Source organism: Sorex fumeus, unplaced genomic scaffold (genome assembly GCF_029834395.1).
Source record: "Sorex fumeus unplaced genomic scaffold, SorFum_2.1 ptg000054l, whole genome shotgun sequence".
Classification (NCBI taxonomy): domain Eukaryota; kingdom Metazoa; phylum Chordata; class Mammalia; order Eulipotyphla; family Soricidae; genus Sorex; species Sorex fumeus.
In genome coordinates this window covers 27,651,198-27,665,552 of record NW_026606111.1, presented here as the reverse complement: position 1 = coordinate 27,665,552, position 14,355 = coordinate 27,651,198, and the positions used below count along the sequence as shown (strand labels likewise).

The 14,355-nt window shown below is 56.9% G+C and overlaps 1 protein-coding gene across 1 annotated transcript; it reads left to right on the top strand.

Moving 5' to 3' along the window:
* The first annotated feature begins 1,695 nt into the window (after window positions 1-1,695).
* LOC130033407 (F-actin-monooxygenase MICAL1-like) lies at window positions 1,696-14,023 on the top strand. Its single transcript, XM_056125106.1, has 25 exons — window positions 1,696-1,817; window positions 4,256-4,599; window positions 4,703-4,910; window positions 5,174-5,278; window positions 5,696-5,800; window positions 5,897-6,052; window positions 7,137-7,237; window positions 8,039-8,296; window positions 8,553-8,668; window positions 8,859-8,985; window positions 9,117-9,195; window positions 9,617-9,764; window positions 10,114-10,304; window positions 10,411-10,499; window positions 10,783-10,824; window positions 11,025-11,102; window positions 11,202-11,358; window positions 11,597-11,673; window positions 12,100-12,361; window positions 12,489-12,574; window positions 12,811-12,921; window positions 13,027-13,120; window positions 13,273-13,372; window positions 13,463-13,536; window positions 13,877-14,023. Exons 2-25 carry the CDS (start codon window positions 4,342-4,344, stop codon window positions 14,008-14,010), a joined length of 3,156 nt encoding a protein of 1,051 aa, XP_055981081.1. The 5' UTR covers window positions 1,696-1,817; window positions 4,256-4,341; the 3' UTR covers window positions 14,011-14,023.
* The last annotated feature ends 332 nt before the right edge of the window (window positions 14,024-14,355 follow it).

Sequence of the window (14,355 nt, the reverse complement as noted above, 5' to 3'; positions counted from 1 at the left end):
TGGACCCACTATACTATCGCTCCATCCCTCAAAGTGTATTATTAATACAAAGTAAAACTCCAAGTCAGCAAAGTTTTTTTGTTGCTGACTTTTTTTAGCAATGAAGTCATCATTGTTCTGTGACCTTTTTTTAAAGGCTAATTTTACCATCTGTATTCAGAGAGCCACGTAAACCCTGATGGGTTGAGACCACAAGTCATTGCACCAAGGACCAGAGCTCAGTCAGAGCAGTCACTGTTTACCATCTGCTGATGAAAGGGAAATGGGTGATCCTAAAGCCTGCTAACACATTTATAGTGGACTTTAGAACATTTTTATACCAGGTATTTAAATAGGGGTGTGTCAGCTATTGGACAAACTCATTTCAAGTCTCCTGATAAGTCACACTTCAGAGCTTGGATGGGTCTGGCTGGAGGCCGCCCTGGTTTCCCAAGGTTGACCTGGCTCAATTCCTGGCCCTCCTTCCTGGCAGAGCAGGCCTGACCTGGTCTTACTGAGTCTCAAAGGATTTCCAGAGGAATGCAAAGTGCGAAGGAAGCAGAGGGGAGAACCATGGCTTGTCCTGGTCCCTGTCTATCAAGGGGACCCACCCTCCTCTCCAGCCACTGTTTTTATTAATGTTTCCTGCCTAACAGTAGCACCTCTTCAAATCTAGAAATAGATTTTTTATAATCCAGCCCTGCCAAGTCACTTTTGGAGCCACACTGGCGCAGAGGGGGGAGTCCAGATAGATCTGGGGCCCTGGCCAGCTCTATCCCTTCCATGGTGAAAATTATTGGAGGTTGTTACAGAGTCTCAGTTGCCTTTTCAGTAAAATGGGGCTATTGTGTCGGGAGATAAAGGCCATGCTCCAAGCAGACAAGAAATGAAAATAGGTGTTCTGTTCTTGTTAACTAGCTGAAGGGTCTTGGTCCAGAGCTTTCTGTGCTTTCCTTATTAGGAACGCGGAAGTTGATAACAAAAGTTTCTCAAAGTCCTTTTCAGTTGAAAGGTTCCAAGCATTCTCCCTCCAAGGAACTCCTACATCTTGTGGATCTAGAACCTCTCCCATTTTGCCCGTTTCTCAGTCGTGGTGTAAAAGTACTACCACACACACACACACACACCACCCCTAAATACACTCATACACACCGTACACACACACACACAGACACAGAGTCACGAGCACAGACACACATGCACGCGCGCGCGCTCGCGCACGCACGTACCCCGACTCCCCGGCAGCTCACCGAGTTCTCAAGACTTTATTGCAGCCCTTTGCCTTTAATCTCCATCTAGGGCGGCGAGACTAGAACTTGGATCCTTGGGAGGGCGCCGGGTGGTGGCTCTCCCTTTTGGCGCGGCGATTCAGACGTCCGTCCGGGGCGCCACTGAGCCACCCGCAAGTTCCCCCCCAAACTTCTCTAGCGCCCGAGCGGTCCGTGGCGGTGCTGGCACGGTGCAGGGCGGGTTTCGGGGTGGCCCGGAAGGGCGTGCGTTGGCCAGCGCGAGCCCCGGGATGCAGCGCGTGGCCGCTCCTGGATCGCCCGGGCTCTTTCCCGGGGCTCCCCGGGGATTCCCGTGACGCCTCTGAACCTCGGGGCGCCACGCCCTCCGGCATCCCCCACTGCCGCCGAGGTAGGCGGGCCCCCGGCTGCCCCGAGCCCGAAGAGCGTGGTAATGAAATGCTAATTAGGCACTAATAAAGCGCCGAACGCCCGCGCCGCCCGCGCCCCGGCCCACACCCCGCCGGCGTCCCGGGTGGGCACCGCCTGCGCGCTGCCCCGCACCCCCGCCCGCCCGGAAGGAAGCGGCCCCTCCCGGATCCGAGCTGCGGGGTAAGTGATCCAGCTCCGCGCACGCCGGGGGCCGGGGGTGGGGTGGACGGAGGGCGCTTCTCCCGGGAACCCCACGGGTCCCCGCGGCCCCCGCTCTGCGCCTCCCGGCACTCCCCGTCCCGAATGTGTGAGCGCCGCGCCCGCTCCGGGTCTCCGTTGGTCCAGCGTCCTCGCTGCATCCACCCCTGCCGCTGGTTCATAGCCTTTGTCCTCGGGTTTGCACGCTGGGTCGCCCCTGACAGCGCCTCTGCCACCCAACCACCGGAGGGACAGGGCTTCCTTCTTTCGTTCCACCCCCTCACCCCCTCCCCCGACCCTGCAACCCACCCACCGGAGACAGAGGGGTTCCTTCTTCCATTCCACCCCCCCCCCCCCCACACACACACACACCCAAGAGAAACCTTTGCCTTTCCTGCCACACACACACACACACACACACACCCGAGAGAAACCTTTGCCTTTTCTGCCGTCCCATGTGCCCACGTCCGGGTGACCCTCAGCTGACGACCTTGGTTACCTCATTCCGCTGGGAGCAGTGGGAGCAAGTCCAGGGCTGATGGGGTGGCAGGGGGGCATTAAGGGGGGGGGCGGAGGGAAACCTGCCTTCCCTAACTCCTCCCTGTGGGCAACCCTGTCCTCGAACCCTCCAGCCCTAGCCTGAGAAGTCTACCCCTCCCCAACCCCATCTGCCAACGGGTTGTGTGGGAGCCCAGTGGGGGAGAAGAGGACAAGGGAAGCCTTGTCCCAGGAGATTCCTGGGAGAGCTACAGAGGGATGGGGCCGAAATAGAGAAGGCGGAGGGAGGTTGGGAGGGGTGACCCTTACCACTGGTGTCTCCAAGCCCCCACCAGTCTTTCAGGGGCCCCTGCGGCAGGGCAAGTCACAGGGGAAGTGTTTTGACCACAGTGAGTCAGAAATACACTCAGCCCTCCATCACCGACAAAGGCAGCCAGGCGCAATATCCTCCCCTGGGCTGTTAGTTGAGATAGTTTGAGTAGTAGGAAGTAGAGCCTACCTACCTACCGTTGGTCCGCCTCGTTTTGACTGGCACCAGTGCCAGGCAGGAAACTTTGCCCCTATCATCAGACACACCCCACACCCAGCATGGCAGAGGCCATCAGAGGCGATTCCTGTGCCCCGCAGCTGGGCTTGCAGATCTTAGGTCATCCCTGTCTTCAGGTCAGCAAAAGATTCTCCCTCACCCTCGCACTTCTGAGAGTTTCACAGCACAACAAAGGCTGGCAGATAAGCCAGGAAAGGCAGGCAGATCATTCTTGCCCTGGAGCACATCTAAAAGATAGGGGGGGGGGGGGGAGCGGAGCGGGAGGGGGGTGGTGGGAGGGCTCCTGGGATCATTGGTGGTGGAAAATGGGCACTGGTGGAGGGATGGGTACTTGATAATTATATGACTGAAACTTAAGCGTGAAAGTTTGTAAGACTGTAACTGTACCTCACGGTGATTCACTAATAAAAAATTTTTTTAAAAAAATGTGAGACTTGGAAAAAAAATAAATAAAATGAAAAAAAATAAAAGATCTGGGGATAGTTGGGCCAGAGAGAGAGACTACAGTGGATAATGTGCTGCCTTGCACTCAGCCTATCTGGGTTTAATCCCCAGCATCCCTTATGGGGCCCCTGAGCCGACCAGGAGTGATTCGTGAGTGCAGAGCCAGGAGTAACCCCTGAGCCCTGCTGGGTGTGAACCCCTCTCCAAATAAATAAATAAATAAAAATCTGGAGATAGCTCAAGGCCTCTGTGCCCAGTCCAAGTGATTTTTTTGTTTCCAAATTTGGCAAGGCTTTCTAGGGTGGAAGCGACAGCAGCTGTTTTTTTTTTTTTTTTTTTTTTTTTTTTTTTCCCCCTTTATTTTATTTTATTTTTTTTAAAGTTGTAGATTTACAATTTTTTGTGCTTTGGTTTCAATTATACAATGATCAGATACCCATCCCTCCACCAGTGCCCATTTTCCACCACCATGGATAATATCCCTCCCACCCCCATCCCCCCATCCCCCCGTCTCTGTGGCAGGGCAATCCCCTGTGTTCTCTCTCTCCTTTTGGGTGTTGTGGTCTGCAAAAGAGGCATTGAGTGGCAAACATGTTCAGTCCATAGTCTACTTTCAACATGCATCTCCCCTCCTGGGAGGATCCTCCAAACATCCTTTATTTGGTGCTCCCTTCTCTATCTGAATAGCCCTTTCCTCTAGGATACCCGGCTGGCCTCTAAGTTATGGAGTAATACCCAAGAATAGCTGAGATCAGCAGCTGTTTTTGAAGCAGATTGCCGGTGGGCTGGGAGGCAGAGCCTGGAGCCAATGGGGTTGAACCCATGCTCCCTGGCCACCAGCCTGTTTTCTTCTCCTCCCCTTCCTTTCTCCTCCTATTTTGTGTGTGTGTGTGTGTGTGTGTGTGTGTGTGTGTGTGTGTGTGTGTTCCAGTCCCCTCCCCTTCTCTTTCCTCCCTTGCAGCAACCAGCGCCTCTACTTAACTGTTCCCAGCCAGCCCTGGAAAGTTTCAGGGCACCATGGCCTCCTCTGCCTCCACCAACCCCGCGCACGCCCACTTTGAGAGCTTCCTGCAGGCCCAGCAGTGCCAGGATGTGCTGAGCAGCTTCCAAGAGCTCTGCAGGACTCTGGAGCTGGAGCCTGGACGGGGGCTGCCCCTGTACCACAAGATCAAGGCCCAGCTCAACTACTGGAATGCCAAGTCGCTTTGGGCCAAGCTGGACAAGCGAGCTGGTCAGCCTGTGTACCAGCAGGGCCAGTCCTGTGTCCACACCAAGGTGGGTCTGGGGACTCGGGACAGAGGCTTGGAGAGCAGCCGGGCGTGGGCAGTGGGAGGTGGGTGCTGAGCAGATACCAGCACGTCATCGGTTCTGTTCACAGTGCCTTGTGGTGGGCGCTGGGCCCTGCGGACTGCGGGCAGCTGTGGAACTGGCACTGCTCGGGGCCCGTGTAGTGGTGGTGGAGAAGCGTCGCAAGTTTTCTCGCCACAATGTGCTACACCTCTGGCCCTTCACCATTCATGACCTCCGGGGACTCGGCGCCAAGAAGTTCTACGGGCGCTTCTGCACCGGCACCCTAGACCACATCAGTGAGTGTCATGTGGGCACTCAGGAAGGGGTGAGGGGAGCTAGGGCCATAAGACAGGCAGGGGCTATGGGGGGCAAGGGAGGGGTGGCTGGGCAAACCAGTCAAGGGGTCACTTGAGTCACTTCAGCCCCGTGACCTTCAGAACTCAAATCCCACAGCTCCAAAGTGGGATTGAGAGACCAGCAAGGCCTGATCGGGGCGTGCTTGTGCCCCAGAGGCTATGTGGCCCTGGGGTTCGGGCGCCCAATAGCCTTTCCCTTCCAGGCATCCGGCAGCTTCAGTTGCTTTTATTGAAAGTGGCTTTACTGCTGGGGGTGGACTTTCACTGGGGTGTCACCTTCACCAGCCTCCAGCCCCCACCCCAAAAGGGTAAGTACTTCTCTGTTCCTGATTAACTCCCCCGATTGCCAGTGAGATTTTGGCCTGGTAAGCCACGGGGGATGCGGTTGCGAGTTGCTTGCTTCTCTCTGTCCACGAGGGTGGCTTTGTGCTAACTTCCTGGAAGTTTGAGTGTCTGCAAGTAGGGGAACTTTTTCTGTCCTTCCTGACTATCTGTGCCTGTGGTCTAGTGTCATCTGATAGACAGTACATTATTGCCTCTGAACACCATGATGCTACCATTGGTGACTCACACTTGAAGGTGGTTTAATGAACAAATTTGAGCACCAGCATCAGTGTGATAAACCACAGACCCCCTCTTAATTCTTTAACTCTTTCACCGGCGTATCGGAGAGTTGGGGGAGCCTCCAGACAGCCACACTCTTGTGCCTCTCCCTCCTGCCGCAGGGAGTGGCTGGCGAGCCCAGCTCCAGCCCAACCCCCCAGCCCAGCTGGCCAACTACGAATTTGATGTCCTCATCTCAGCTGCAGGAGGTAAATTCGTCCCTGAAGGTGAGTGATCTCCTCCCTCGCAGAAGCCAGCATCTTGGGCTTCTCCAGGGCCTTTCTGGGCAGTTATGCCCCCTGTCCTCCTGTGCCTCCTCCCAGGTTTCACAGTGCGAGAAATGCGTGGCAAGCTGGCCATTGGCATCACAGCCAACTTTGTGAACAGACGCACGGTGGAAGAGACACAGGTGCAGGAGATCAGTGGTGTGGCCAGGATCTACAACCAGAACTTTTTCCAGAGCCTGTTCAAAACCACAGGTCAGCATCCTCACCCCTGTCTGCCCGCGCCCCCCTCACCCCTCCAGACTTGTCTTCAGGTCAAGGGAACCCACACTTTTTCGTCCTTGTGTTCTGGGCAGCAAGGGATAAATAACCCGTCCCTGGGGACTTGGCAGGCTTGGGCTATCCCACCATACCATAATTGATAAGCCCATAAGTCTGTCACAAAATGCATAGAATTTTGCTTTCTGATGCTTTATACATGCTTTGACATAAAAATGAGATCAAGGGTCAGAGCAGTTGTACATCAGGTTGGGTGTATGCTTTGCTTTGCAAAGCAAAGCATACACCCAACCCAAGTTCAATCCCTTAGCACTGCCTATGTTTCCGTGAGCCCCACCAGAAGTGAATCCTTGAGTGCGGTGCATAAAGCTAGCACTACCACGTGTAGGCCAAAACAAACAAAATTAACATCAGTTCAAAGAAAAAGTGGGGCTTCAAGAAAATGCCCTATGTTGGACCAGGAAGATAGCCCAAGGGACTGATTACCAACAGTACCCACAGAACACTTAGCTTCCATACCTGGCACGGCTCAGTTTCCAGAGTACAGAGCTGGGAGTAGCCTTGAGTCCTGCTGGGTGTGGCCCCAAAACAAAAAGAAAAAAATAAAATGTCCTGTATTGACTTTGGCGCTGCACTGCCACACCCCTCGGGGTGGTACATACCCGTTTGGGATACCAGCTGTTACCACAAACATGTGACCATGAAGTAGACTTATCTCCCTGTGCCCATCCCACTGGTGTTCTCTCTGCTCCAAGATTTTAGGCCTCCTGAGCCTGAGACATTTGATCCATTTTGTCCCCAGAACTCCTGGGCCCATGTGGGGAAACTTCCCACTGTAGGCTGAGCTGGGATTCCAGTGCTCAGATGTCAGGCATGTCTGAGTGTTTGGAGGGAGAGCCCAAGGGTTGAGCACTTGCTTTGTCTGTGGGAGACCCTGGTTCCATCCCCAGCACCACCTGGTCCTCTGTAAGCCATCATAACACAGAACTGGGAGTAGAACTGGGAGTAGCCCCTGTGCCCCATCGAAGAGCCGTCTTCTAAGCCCTGCCTGTCCCCGCAGGCATCGATCTGGAGAACATCGTGTACTACAAAGATGACACCCACTACTTTGTGATGACCGCCAAGAAGCAGTGCCTGTTGCAGCGCGGGGTGCTGCTTCAGGTGAAGACTGGGCCCAGTGGAGGGGAGTCTGGGTGGGAGAGGCCAGGCTGGGGTACAGTCCCTGAGTGTAGAAGGGCTCCTTCCGCCTCTGCCCTGGCATTTCCTTCAGCTTGCACGTTCTCTTCCCCCGGGGCTTATGGGACACCTTGCCTGGGATTCTGCGCTCCCTCCCACAGTGAGTTACCCAAGGAAGGGTTGTCACCTGAATCTCTTGCTTCTGATCCACAGTTGTTTGCCCTGGTCCCTGGGGTGTAGAGTGCACCCAGCATTGCAGGTGACTTTGCTGGATGACACCTGCCTCTGGGTACTGTTCTGTCTGTGCATTTTCACTCCTGAGTACCTTGTGAAGTTAGGCAGTTTGTGACTGTTGGCGGAACATTATAGTTTTGTTCGTTTGTTCCCTTATTTGGTGGGGTGGGGGGCATTTGGCCCACACTCCCATATGTCCTCAGGGCTTACTCCTGCCTCTGCGCTCAGGGGTCACTGCTGGTGGTGCTCAGGGGTCAGCTGTATGCAAGGCAAGCTCCCTATCTGCTGTACTATTGCTCAGCCCCTGGGGAATATTCCTCAAGAACTTCAAAGCAAGTGTGATCAAAGCAGGCCCAGCCCCTGCCCCTCAGCCCTGCATCTGTTGAGAGGAGAGCAAGGCTGGACATCAAATCCTCCTTCCAGCTCAGCCTTCTGCTACTGTGCAGTCTCAGGGAGCCCTCCCCAATTAACCCACCTCCATAGTTCCGTGTTACACCCCATGCGTAGGACGGCCCTGGGCACCTTTGTGGTTCTGATGAATTGACCCACCAGGACTGGCCCGAGACTGAGCAGCTGCTGAGCAGTGACAATGTGGTGCCCGAGGCCCTGCAGCGCTTTACGCGGGATGCCGCCGACTTTGCCACCCAGGGCAAGCTGGGGAACCTGGAGTTCGCACTGGATGCCCATGGGCGGCCCGATGTCTCGGCCTTTGACTTCACCAGCATGATGCGGGCCGAGAGCTCAGCTCGGGTGCAGGAGAGACACGGCGCACGTCTGCTGCTGGGGCTCGTGGGGGACTGCCTGGTGGAGGTGAGGGGGCTCTGGTGCGTGGGGAGGCAGGACGGCCCTCCTTGAAAGGCAGCACCCAGGGTCCATGTTTGGACACAGCCTGGCTCAGGGGAAAGGTGGGGCAGAGTGCTTTGCTGAGGACAGCTTGCAGGGGGAGGTGAGAGGTGGCTGGGTGGTGAGGGTTTCTCCCTTGAGGACTCCAGGGCTGGGTGGGGGGAGGAGGCATTCCCTTCCGTGGACTCCTGCTGAGCTGCTTCCTGTCCTTGTACCCATGCAGCCCTTCTGGCCCCTGGGCACTGGGGTGGCCCGAGGCTTTTTGGCAGCCTTGGATGCCGCCTGGATGGTGAAGCGCTGGGCTGAGGGTGCTGAGCCCTTAAAAGTGTTGGCAGAGCGGTGAGGACTGGCTGGGGGGAAGGAGGGGAGGGAGAGGGGGGATCCAGAAGGGTCAGGGGGAAGAACTAGAGCAAATCTGAAGGAGGGTTTGGGTGAAAAGGGGACAGAGAAAGAGAGAGAGAGAGAGAGAGAGCTGACGGTTCTCGAGAGGTCGTTGCTGATGGTTGTTCCCTGACCCCCCCAACTCCAGTGAGAGCCTGTATCAGCTCCTGTCACAGACATCCCCGGAAAACATGCACCGCAACACAGCCCAGTATGGGCTAGACCCAGCCACTCGCTACCCCAATCTGAACCTCCAGGCGGTGACCGTGAATCAGGTCAGCTTTCCTGGGAGCTCCCCCAACCCCACCCCCTGCCCTGGACTCCCCCAGGCAGCTCCCCTGCCCCACTTGCCCCATCCCCCAGGCTGGGCCCTGTGCCCAAGACTCACTGCACCTTGCCACCTCAGGTACGGGACTTGTACGATGTGGTGGACAAGGAACCCGTGCGGCGACACAGCGACAGGACAGACTCGGTCGCGCTGACTGGTGAGTGAGCCTGGATGGCCGTTCCAGCAATTGTCACTCTGGTTAGTGAGCAGGGGCCACCTCGGTCCTCTGGGGGCAGGGGGTGGGATGGGTTGGAGCATCTTGCAGAGGGGCGAGGGAGGTGCCCATGGGGCATCACTGAAGAGTGGGTTTGGGGGAGTGGAGCAGTATTGAGCAGCATTTCAATAGTGGTGGGAGAGGTTGACTCCTAACTGACGCGGGAAGGGGTGTGCTGTCCCCCTCCTTCAGAATCCTTTGCCCTCTGTGGGGAGAGTTCACTTCATTCCACAGAGGAAATTGGAGTGCGGTGTTGTTGGCAGGGAGCATCTCTGCCTCTGCTTCGCAGACATCCTATTCCCATGCCCACACCCAGAATGGGGTTCTGTGGGAGCTTGGGCACAGCGCCCCCCTCCTCTCACAGGGACGGCGGATACCCAGAAGGAGCTGCTGCGCTGGTGCCAGGAGCAGACGGCTGGCTTCCCGGGCGTCCACGTCACAGACCTGTCTTCCTCCTGGGCTAATGGACGGGCTCTGTGCGCCCTGGTACACCGTGTGCAGCCCGACCTGCTGTGAGTGGGGCGCGGGGCCAGCTGCCCCCTTCAGACCTCTGGGCCTCCCTCTCCTCCTCCTCCACGCCCCGTAGAAGGAACAAAGAGGGCTGTGGGAGTTAGCATCCCCCTTGGCCTCCCCACCCCACTGCACCTGCTCGACTCTGGGAAGCCAGTAAAACTGTAACGCCTTTTTCCACGGGGAGAAGCTTTGTGGGTGTCAGAAGGTGGTGGTGGGGTACAGCAGGGAATAGAAAGCTTTTGTGTCCTCCCTCCCCTCCCCATTTGCACTCCCCTCAGCTCACTCCCTTTCGGATGGGGTCAGGTCCCTTTGTCCCACTGCCTTGTCTCCTTGCCCACCCCTTGCCAGGAAGCCCTCCGACCTGCAAGGGATGGGGGCACTGGAAGCTGCCTCGTGGGCGCTGAGGATGGCGGAGCATGAGCTAGGCATCGCACCTGTGTTGTCTGCACGGGCCGTGGTGACAGGGAGCGACCCACTGGGCCTTATCGCCTACCTCAGCTCCTTCCACAGTGCCTACAAGAGTCTCCCCCACATGCCAGGTGAGCTGGGGAGCAGCTTTCTGGGTTATGGGGCTCGGGGTCGCTGGTTTTCGCTGACCCCCACCCCACAACACACACACACACACACACCTGGCTCTCCCTGCAGGCCCCTCCAGGCAGCCCGCCCAGGGCACTTCCAGGGCTGTGCTCTTCCTGGGCAAACTGCAGAGGACACTGCAGCGGACCCGTGCCCAGGTAAGGAGCTGGCACGTGCGGTTAGTGGGTGACCTCCTAGCCCGGGTCCCAGGGCACAAGGAAGGGGAGGGTGGGGTTGGGGATGCATACATTCACCACGGAGAAAGGACTGGAGAGACAGTCCCGGGGTTCAGGCCTCAGCACTGTGTTGTGTGTGGTCCCTCAAGTACCTTCAAGGGTCACCGGCGAGCACAGAGCCCACAGTCACCCCAGAGCACTTGGGGCCAGGTAAGGGGCGATCTGGGCACAGGGAGCCCCATGATCAGGGCAGCGCTTGTTGCAGGAAAATGGAGAGGAAGCTGGTGGCAAGAAGCCTCGCCTACAGGTAAACGCAGCAGCAGGGGCTGGTCAGGCCCTGGCCCAGGTTCTGTCTCCTTACCCCATGCTGTTCTGTGACCCCCCCTCCACCCTCCATGAACTGGACCCCTCATTCTCTGCTCCCCCAACCCCGCGCGTGCCCTAACTGTCCTCTTCCCCACTGCCCCCTGCTCCCAGCTCCTGGCCTGAGCACATGTCTCCTTAAAGGTCGAGAGCCCGAGTGTGGAAGAGCCTCCTGTCACAGATTCCAGCGTACCGCTGACACCCCCAGCCCAGCCCCAAGAGGTGAGGACCAAGGGGCCCTTGTGGAGCAGGGTAGCACGGGGGGTTCTGCGCAGGGGAGGGGCTCTGTAACTGACCCTATAGTCTTGGGGGTCATTGCAGGCCGAGGCCGGAGATGTGTGCGCCCTCTGTGGGGAGCAGCTCTACATCCTGGAACGCCTCTGTGCTGACGGCCGTTTCTTCCACCGAAGCTGCTTCCGCTGCCACGTCTGCGAGGCCATGTTGTTGCCAGGTGGCTACCAGCAGCACCTGGAAGACGGTGAGTGGGCTTGGAAAGCCCCTAGAGGGCCGGGAGCTCAATGCTGGAGAGAAAAGGGAGGCAAGCAGGCAGCAGAGGCAGACTCAGCATGGCCTTTGTGCCGAGCCCAGGACTTTCTCCCAGATGTGGGGGTCTGAGGAGCGAGGGGGCTTTTGGAAACTCAGCTGCCAATCCAGTGCTCAGACTCTCCACCCTTCTGGGAGAGGAATCTCGTAAATGCCCTCTCCCCCCTTCCCAGGACATTTCTACTGCCTCCAGCACCTGCCCTCGCCCAGCCTCCAGGAGGAAGGCAGCCATCCAGGCCATGAGAGCCAGGTGAGAGGTGCATGCAGACCTGGGTGCTGAAAAGGGTCTCCAGCCCAGCTGGGATTCCCGAACCTTCCCTGGAACACCAGCTTGGAGGGGAGCCTTTACCCTGTGCTCCTAAATGATGCACCGCATCTAGAACACCGCCTTGAACTGTCCTAGAAATGGTGTTAATGCATCTTTCCAAAGTGTGTGTGTTTGGGGGAAGGGGTGCGGGGGGGGGGGGGTTACCAACGCTGGAGGAGTGGGCAGTAGAAGCCTCGGTTCATTTGACAGTGAGCAGTTTATCCACCTAAAGAAGGCAGTGTTCTAGGGGGTGCTGAGTAACTTTTTTTTTTTAAAGGAGGGTAGGACAGGTCCACAGTTTATCCAAGAGGTGGCTTGGCTTCCCCAGTGGACAGGTGAGGTGACCACACTACCTAATGACTTTCCCAGGAACTCCCCATGCCAGGTGACAACAGCCTGCCACCAAGTCCCTCCACTCTCGGGCCTAGCCCTGTCCCAGACCCCAGCCAGCCCACTCGCCGGCCACTTCGCCTGTCCATCCCAGAGCGCCAGCAGCTCTCCACCCTGCACTTTACCTTTGACCCAGAAGTGGAGGCCCCCTCCAAGCCTCCTCGCAGCTGCAGTGTCCTGGCCCAACAGGCCCTGGAGGGCAGCTTCAAGGGCTGGGGACGGCCAGCCCAGGAGACTCAAGGTAACGCTCTGCTCAGAGGTGCTGACCTAAGGTGGTGGTGGTACCTGCTGGTTGTGAACTTCCTAAAGGAGGAACGCTGGGGATTGGGTAAGGGGGAATCCCAGACCATATCCACTTCCCTGTTCAGTTGACGCCATGGTGACAGAACAAGAAGATAATGCCTCCTCCAGTGATGAGGAAGAGGAAGACGCAGCTTGGAACTTAGACATGGAGGTGAGGAGCGGGAATTTTGCCACCTTGTCTGCCCCAGCCGGGGCACCCTCCGATAAGTGCACACCCCCATGCCAACGTCACAGGAGAGCTATACCAGACTCTCTCCCCTTAGAGTGTCTCCTCCCCTAGCCTGTGCCCCTACTAGACTGGACCCCACCTGAATGGAGCTTCCCTAGCCTTGTCTGCAGGGTGCTATACCCTTACCTTACTGGCCTGGCGCTGTTACCCTGATGTAGACTCTGCTGACCATGACCAAGAATTCAGACAGCAGCAAGTACCCAACATGGCATCGAACCCTGTTGCGCCGTGCCAAGCAGGAAGAGATGAAGCGGTTCTGCAAGGCCCAGGTGAGGTCTAGAGATTCCAGGGAGTTTTGATGGCATCAAGGCTCCCCCGCGCTCTGTTTCTGAGCACTCTAAAGACTCTAGAGCCTTCCCTTTTGTGCCCCTCAGGCCATCCAAAGGAGACAGGATGAGATAGACGCTTCCATCAAGGAGCTGGAAGCTCAGGGCATGGAGGTGGAGCTGGCCTTGCGTCGTGAGAGCAGTGAGTGAAGATGGGGGCAGAGGGGAGGGCATCACTACCTTGAGGGGTGTCCCCCCTGCCTCTAGCACCTGTTCTGTTCCCAAATCAGACTCAATTCCTTATACCCAGGGCAGGCCGCTGCCTGATCACCCTGTCCCCAATTCTTCCACCAGGTTCCCCTGAAAAGCAAAAGACATTATGGACAGAGCTGCTGTTACAGCTTGTTCAGAGGAAGAACAGCCTGCTGAACGAAGAGGCCGAGCTCATGCTCACGTAAGCAGAGTGGGGGGCAGCTCTAGGCCCCAGCCAGGTCCCAGAGACCCTCCCTGCAGACTCAGGATTTATCTTTCCTGTTCTTTGCAGAATGACTGAGCTGAAACTGGAGGAGAAACAATGGTACCTGGACCAGGAGCTCCTTGGCTATTTGAACCAGGAAGGTCAGTGTCCTGCGGTGAGAGGCTGTTAGGGCCCAGGCTCTGAGCCCCCAGACACTGATCCTTGCAGCAGGGTTTGAGTCCATGTGGTGGCTCCTAGGGCACCAGACTCTGGACCCCAACTACTGTCTGTTCCATCTGCGCCACACAGTGGACTCAGGGTCTCCTTCCCAAGTGGGCCTGCTCCTCAGCGGTGCTGGCAACCCTTCTGCATGGCATCAGCCAGCCTCCTTCCACAGACTAGGAAACAAGTCTAGGTGGAGGGAGTCACACAGGCTGGGTGTTAGCACGTGGCCTTCCTGACACCTGGCTCAGTTGTCAAACCTTTGTCTCCTCCTTTCAGAGTCCCTGAAGACTGATGCTGATCGGCAAAAAGAGGCACAGGTCCTCGAGGAAAAGATCAGAGTAGTGAATGAGAGAGACAGCCTCATCCGCTTCCTGGAGGAACGCAGGCTCAGCGAACTGGGCCACAGCTAGCAGAGGACAGGAGGCCCCCAGGACAGCCCTTGCTATTTGATATACCAAGAGGGTGTCACTGATGGACAATAAAATGGTTCCTCCGTGAATGCTACGTGAGCTTTCTGTGGGTGGGAGGTTGGCATGTGTGGGGAGGGTAGGAGACTTGTGAAGGGGCCAGTTACCGTCGCTGACCCTGACCCAAATCACCATCTCCACAAGGAAAAGGCAGGGCTGTCCCAAGTGTCCAAATAAGCATGAACGAAATGAAAGAAGCCTCAAGAGAGGGCAAAGGAAGAGGAGACAGAAACCTTATCTTGAAAAGTCCAGCCAATGGATTAAAATGAGCTTGGAAGTCAAGCAACA